This window comes from Corvus brachyrhynchos, unplaced genomic scaffold, assembly GCF_000691975.1.
Source record: "Corvus brachyrhynchos isolate BGI_N302 unplaced genomic scaffold, ASM69197v1 scaffold56, whole genome shotgun sequence".
Lineage (NCBI taxonomy): Eukaryota > Metazoa > Chordata > Aves > Passeriformes > Corvidae > Corvus > Corvus brachyrhynchos.
The window spans coordinates 4347886-4355099 of record NW_008238664.1 but is presented as its reverse complement, the minus strand read 5'-3'; the positions used below and the strand labels follow the sequence as shown (position 1 = coordinate 4355099).

Here is a 7214-nt window from a genome sequence, read left to right as displayed (position 1 = left end):
CTTGAGCTGCTGCAGGAAGGGCTCCTTGTGGTAGTTGGGGTGCACATTGTCATAATTGGGCACCACAGGGGAGAGGAACTTGGGGCAGGCATAACTGAAGAGCTCCTCGTAGACCTGCGCGTCGCCCTTCTGCATGCGCAGCATCTTGTCCCCGTACTTCTCGCGCAGCTGCAGGTGGATGCTCTCGTCTATGCGCATGGGGTACATGGTGAGGGCGATGGCCAGCAGCGCGTGCATCTGCTCGTTCTGCTTGTTGATCTGACACAGAGAGGAGAGCCTGTCAGCGCCACAGCCTGCTCAGGCTTTAGGGTGCCCAAGGGAGCTGTGCTTTGCAGAGGAAGATCCTTTACACAGAGCACTGATGGTCCTAATGCTCAAGGCGAACAGCACAAAAAAGCAGTGCCTCTGGGCAAACCAAATGGATGAATGACATATCAAGGCTCTTAAAAATAAAAGAGAGGGCTGGACAAGAGGAAGGTGCAGAGTGAATGCATCCAGAGCCATGCAGAACCTGGATGGCCAGAAGCACATTTTACTATTTTGGTACAAGAACATGCAGAGAAGGGAACGCAGATGGTTTAACAACCATCTCCTGGCAAGGGACAGTTATCAGGGATGTCAGTGAAGAAAAGACTGAGAATGAAGATTTATCTGAGTGTGGGATGAAATGGACAGTTGTGTGGCTGAAACAGACACACCAACTTTTTGGAGTGTCATGGAATTAAGACTGGCAGGATTTGGCTAAACAAAGAGTTAGAAATTAACCATAAGGATAAAAAGCAGACAGCAGGTAAAACAGGCACCAAAATCAGGAGGTAAGACAGCTTAGGTAGAAAGAGAAAGGAGCTTTGTTACAGCCATGTCTGTGAATGATTATCAGATAAAGGAAATACAGCAACATCAGCAGCCTGAAGTGCAGGACTGGACTAGAAACACAACTGAGTCTGAAGGAGCATCAACAAGAGTTATCATTAGCAGCTGATACTCATTAACAAACCTGCCTAGAGGGAGAGTGCAGATGGAGTGGGACAACCATATGGGGAACACCCAAAGTAATTAGTCACATAGCTAAGAGAAAATATTGTCACATGTGGCAAAGGAGTTCAGAGGATCCCCAGTCACCACCAGCAGCAAAGTCCAAGAAAATAAAGCCAGACTATTTGACATAAGCTATGGGGTGATAGAGGAGGGACAGGAAAGAAGACAGCAGCTTTTTCTTTTGAGAAGTCTAGTCTATTCTTTCTCTTACCATCTCATACTTGTAGGTCGTCCTCTGAAACATGCTCTTGGTCCTCTGGATGTAGAGAAGGATGTTGGCAAAGACACGGATGGCATCCTGGTAACGCCGCATCATAAGGTACGCGAAGCCCACGTAGTAATAGGTGGTCACCTGGCACTCAGGCACCCGGGAGTACATGCTCTGAGAAGGAAGGAGTAACATGCTATGTTAGAGGGGAGACAACAATCCAAACTGCTTGTTAGCCACAATCCAGCCACCTCTGCTTTCACGCCCATCCCAAATACAGAAAGGAGAGGGTTAATTCAGGATACCTCACCTTCCACCCATCCCTGCAGCAGCTTCCTCACTGTTTTATTAGATCATCCCATTTCCTATGTTTTCCAGTTTCAGCTTCCTGCAAGCAGAGGACTCTTGCACTGTGCCTAACATTGCTCTGCTCAGTTCCCTTTCCCCGTATTTCATTCCACATCCTGTGCCAGACAGCACATATGTAGATCTGTGCCAAGCCCTGGCCCAAGCCCATTGCAGCTGGGCTTTTACTAGCCACAAGCAGCACCCAATTCTAAGGCAAAACCACTCAAGGTGTGAGCAGGCACGGTGAGAACAGAAGTCAAAAGTACAAGAAAGAGCCACTGACAAAGGTAAGAATGGCGTGTTCAGGTAGTTACCACTGCACTATGACTAGCAGTTCCAGCAGTATTCTCTGCAACAACACTGCCTTGCACAACACAGCAAACCTCCTAAAAAACTGGGCAATTGTGCTGCAACAGCATCAGGCATTATCATATGGCTTGATTTAATGCCAAAGCTCCAGCTGTGCTCAGCTACAAATTCCTGACAACTACAACAGATACAAACAGTTCCTCAGCTGGAAGATTCAGTATAGCAATTTTTCACCAGCATGTTTGAACAGAGAGATTGGGAGACTGCAAAAGAAGGGTTAAAACATGTTGTATTACCTTCTTGTTGAGCTCAATGTTCTCCAGCACCTTGATGGCTTGGTAGTAATCTCCCAGCAGAGAGTGCAGACGCAGCAGCCCAACCAGGCTGAAATAGCCCAGCATCTTGTAGAGGGAGTGGCGCCCATATTCACCAGCCACACTTTCAGGGTCACCTAGGGAAAAAAGGAACCACAATGCCATCCTCCAAGGAAGCAAGCTTCCCTTTCAATACTCTTCTGTTTAAAAGCAAAGGGAGCAAGGCCTGAAATGTAATCACTGGTATTTCTCAAGGCCAACAGAACCTGTTCCCAGCCAATCCATACACTGATTATGGGTTTGATCCAGCTCCCAAATGAAGTTAACCAACTTGGGTCAAATCAAAGCAAGGCAGCAGAGACACCAGTGCTGCTTGGCACCACCCAAAGCTCACCTCCACTTGTATAGACCTCCAGCTGTCGGTTGATGTTGGATTTGTCCACCAGAGAGTGCAGCACATTAAGGACACTGTGGACGTTCCAGATCTTGGGGTTGGAACGAAGGAAATCAATTTCCTCCTCAGACTTTTTGGCTGTTTTACAGCGGTACTGGCTGAAAGACTGGAACTACAGGAAAAAGCAGAGATTCACTGATGAGCAGCTGGTTTGGAGATGCTCAGCTAAGTGCACTAAGCTTACAACTTGCTCACGCAAATGCATTACAATAAACTACAAGCTTCATGGAAAAAAAAGTTTCATGTGAGATCACACGGAAATCAAAATGGCAGATTATACCATCTTTAAAGCACCTAAAAAAATTATACAGTACAGAGAGAAAAGGCCAGGAGACAGATCAAAGCAAAAAGGATCTCTCAAACAATTAGGACAGGCAACTAAACACAAATTTGCTGTCTGAACAAGTAGAAACAAGAATGACCAAATTATGTGTTTGCATACACACATCTTTTTCCTCTATATGCACACATCTTTTCTGTTCTCAAGCTTGACAAGACAACGTTTGAGGAATTCCAGGCAGCTCTATAATAAAAAGTTATGGAGAAAGGAATATAGTCTCTAAAGAGAAAAACCAATAGCATTTGAGATCTGTACTGTTGCACTCAGAACAATAAGTGGAAAAATATTTCTTAATGTCAAGATCTCAGATCACAGCTTATTTCAATCAGGTCATCAGTCTCTCGGTGCAAGCATAAAGGCCCTACTGACTAAGAAAGACAGAACTTTTGTTCTGAAAACAGAAACAGGCATAAAAGTTCATGACTCCCCAAAGAGCACCCTGAAACTTAAAAACCTGTACATTTACAACTGCTTCATCCGCCTGGTAACACAAGAGTGACAGTGATCACCTAAGATTTTCAACCTGCAGTGGTTGGTACCCTTGCTATGGAAATCACAGCAAGGGAAGAGGTGGAAAATTTATACAACTAATAAAGGCAAGGCCACCCTAAAATGGCCCAGTTTTATAATCACAAACCTGGTATATGAACTCATCAATGATATCCCAGAGCCACTGGTTGGGCAGTTCCAGAGGCGCAGGGCCATCAGCATCTGCAGGAGAATAGATGAGGGGGTTAACACCTTGAGCAAGAACATTGTCAGAACTGGAGGAATAGACAAATTAAAGAACACATGAATTTCCCTGAAATGGGAGCTGCAGCAGCAGATGAATGAAGCTTTCAGTAGAGCTATGTAGCTTTGACTACCTCAACTGTTTTCACTTTCCAAGACTATGAACATGCACAGGGTTAATCTCTAGAGTGGAACTGCTCAGCAGCATCAGCTCTCAGAAGCTGCACCCAGACTGTAGGAGTTTATCCTAACTGATCCATTCTCCACAGGGCTTGGCAGGGAGTCACAAACACTAACATTTATTCCAAGGGGAGTTAACAACAGTAAACAGTTGGGAAACACTGCAAGTTTTCTTTAGCTTACTGCTTCATTTTACTTTTAAATAAAGAGAAGTGAAGCAGTTCTCAGCAAGACAGAAAGCTAAGTAAGTTTTATTCTTTACAGTATTTCCAGAAAGCACTGGAAACTATATCTGCTTTTTGTGATTTTAAATTTATGGATGTAAATTGCTCTTCATTCAACAAACTCAAACATGCAGAGAGCTTATAGACTACTTTTCCCTCTATTATTTATAAACAAACATGCTGCAGTTCTTCTGACCCTTTCTGCAGCTCTGCCCTCCCCATCCAATCTCTCTTTCTGAAATTCACAAACCAGGAATGAATTGGAGCAACTCACTGAGGATGTAGTTGAAGAGATTGCAGTAGTTGTAATAGGACTCAAATCTCTGCTCCAGTGTGGGACCCCCCTGAAAAGAGAAGTCAGCACAGTCTGCTTCAAGCAGGGCAGGAGGGAGTTCATGGGCAACAGCGTAAGGACAGTCACAGTAGTAAAGGGTTTAGTTCAGGAGTGTTAGAACCAGTATTCAACCAGGACACGCACCAGCATCACCCAGAAAACCTGAAATTGCAGCACTGCTGTCCCATAAGACAGGGATGACTTTTCCTGTACAGGCAGCTTCTCCCAGGATGACTGAGCAGTCAAACCTCCTGTGAATTTTCTGTATTAACCTTCCCTGTTCCCCTCTGCTCTTCAGATTCAAGAACTTTCTATTACCTTCACCAGCTTTCCTTCCTTTTCTGCTCATGAGAAGCCTTAATAGATCAACAATTCTGTTTCTGGACAGCATTTCTAAACCCTTTGACCTACTGGTTGTTGTTTCAGCTGGAGGCACTGAGTCTGAGAACCACTAATAGCACAGCTCGAGAAACCAGTTTCTCCTGTTAAAGCCTGGCTTGTGTTAACACAGCAGCCTTTTAAAAGTGCCCATTTCTCCACCCTCTGGTCCACAGTAAAACTGCAGTTATTACTTATTTAGCTCTTAATCACACATCTCTTCAGACTTTTTCCTTTAATAACCAAGGACTAAGATTTTCTCACTGATTTCAAAGCAGCTTAAAAAAAAAAAAAAAAAAAAAGCAAGGTTTGTTTTGTTTCACAGAGCATTATTCCTTTCACTTCCTTCTCCTGCATCCTTTATGGTATCCATGCTTCCCTTTCCACATGGTACTCTGATCCCATGAGAGGTTTTTAATCACAAATAATGCACCTTTCTTTTATGACACCCCTTCTCACCCACCTCCTAATTTGAAGAGCCATAAAGAAACACACAAAAGCAATAAAAAGGAAAACTCAGTTCCCTTCCAACACCCCCTTCTTCCCTAACTCACTAACCATTACATTTGATGTTAGCAACAAACAGCCTCCTGAAAACCCAGATCCAGTCTCCTGATTCATTTGAGTTACCAGGGAAACCTGCACACTCATCACCACCAAGCTTGAAGAGACAGCTAATGAGCCTCAGACAGACAATCAAGTCTTTCTTGCTTTTCAGCAATCAGTGAATCCTTACTAAACTAACAAAAGGCAAGAACTTTCAGCTTCCCTAAAACCAACATGACTCACAGCTCATGAACCCATCCAATCCTGTCTTGTAAAGGTTAGGAGACCACTGATACAGTAGTGGCAGCAAGACTTGTCAAGTTTGCTGGCACAGTGAAGCCAGCACACAACCCACAAGAAGACACGGGGCCAACACTCACGCTGACTTTGGCGTAGATGTGCCTGTAGTACAGCTCCTTGTATAGGATCAGGAAAACAGCATCTGGAAAAGATGACAGAAGGGGACATCAGCAAGCCACAAGGCCTATCAGCCTCCTGCCACAACAATAAAGGGAGGCACAAAAAACCACTTTGCTCAAGTTTGACTTCTTGCCAGGCATCTGCTGAAGGAGTTGCCAGAGTGAACAGAGGCGACTGACTCAAGCAGCAGCAACGCTGTGCACCTGCTAACTCGGGATCAGAAGGGATTCAGTTCCTTCTCTCTCTGACAACCAAAGAGAAGGTAGGACACTCACCATTTCCAACCTGAGGAGCAATGGCCTCAGCCTCTGGCCATGGGGTGTTCTTAAAAAACCTTTCTGTCAGTTTTGTCCAGCTGAAAGACAGACACACACGTGGTATGAGAACCCACTTCTCACTCAGTATGACAGTGCTGGAGTCAGAGATGACAACACAGAGACCTTGGACTTGGTGAAAGCTGAGCAGCACCACCAACCCCTATTAGTAAATCTGATGCTGAAGCACAGAATGAGAGTTGCAAACTAAGCAGTTAAACTTCAATTTATGCCCCAGGCATGAAACGTGCGTGATGTGTATGTCACTTCCACGTTCCCTTTATGGCAAGCTGACATGGCTACAAGCAGGAGTGGAAGTAGCTATTGGGAAGAGACACAAAAGTTACACCTCACAGCTTTCTGCAAACTGCCTGACTAGCCCGACTGAGATCCCTTTTTGCAGCCTCTGTTCCTGTTAGGCCAGGGCTGACACTTTCCTTCAGACAGGTCACAACTCATCTATAGTTATGTTAGTCTGATGGGCTGGAAATATCTAGAGGGTTTTTTTCCCCAGAACCAAACCTGTTTTAGAGAAAACCCAAGTTTGGAACAGCACAGGTAGCAGTCAGCCTTTAAGGGCATCACAGTTTAAACAATGATTTCCATCAGCTGGAAGGACAGTATTATACCTGTTCTCATAAATGTCCTGGATCTCGTACACCTTCTGGTCAATAACATCACTAGAAACCCGGCTGGCCTGGAGCTCGTACACCTTCTGGTCAATGAGATCTGACACCGTCTTGTGAAAATACTGAATGAAGTTTTTGATCACTTCGGGGATCACCTGGTAGGTCTGCTGTTCGTACTGGCGCTCGTAGGCCAGGTCTTGCTTCGGGTCTCCTGCGGAGAAAGAGACCCAGTGAGGCAGCGGCCGCACGGCCCGGCCCGGGCCCACAGACCCAGCCAGGCGCACGCAGGCCCGGGGCGCCCGTGGGGCCCTCACACTCACCCGTGTGCATATCATAGTCGTTGGAGTACGCGTAGGGGTCGTAGGCAGCCTGGAGGGAGAAGGCGGCAGTGAGACCCCGCGAACAGCCCGGACACGACCCCCGCCCCCGGGACCCCCGCCCGCACC

The 7214-nt window shown here is 45.8% G+C and overlaps 1 protein-coding gene across 1 annotated transcript in view; it reads right to left on the bottom strand.

Moving 5' to 3' along the window:
* EIF3L (eukaryotic translation initiation factor 3 subunit L) overlaps nt 1–7212 on the bottom strand; it is a gene marked incomplete at its 5' end in the record, with an annotated part of 9741 nt that extends 2529 nt beyond the window's left edge. The window contains 10 exons of the mRNA XM_008636606.2: nt 1–258; nt 1250–1420; nt 2200–2354; nt 2612–2783; nt 3649–3722; nt 4422–4491; nt 5786–5847; nt 6101–6180; nt 6769–6979; nt 7089–7212. The exon at nt 1–258 is cut by the window's left edge and continues 10 nt beyond it. Of these exons, the coding sequence (XP_008634828.2) occupies nt 1–258; nt 1250–1420; nt 2200–2354; nt 2612–2783; nt 3649–3722; nt 4422–4491; nt 5786–5847; nt 6101–6180; nt 6769–6979; nt 7089–7212 (1377 nt within the window). The remainder of the gene's footprint in view (nt 259–1249; nt 1421–2199; nt 2355–2611; nt 2784–3648; nt 3723–4421; nt 4492–5785; nt 5848–6100; nt 6181–6768; nt 6980–7088) is intronic.
* Between the last annotated feature and the right edge of the window lie 2 nt (nt 7213–7214).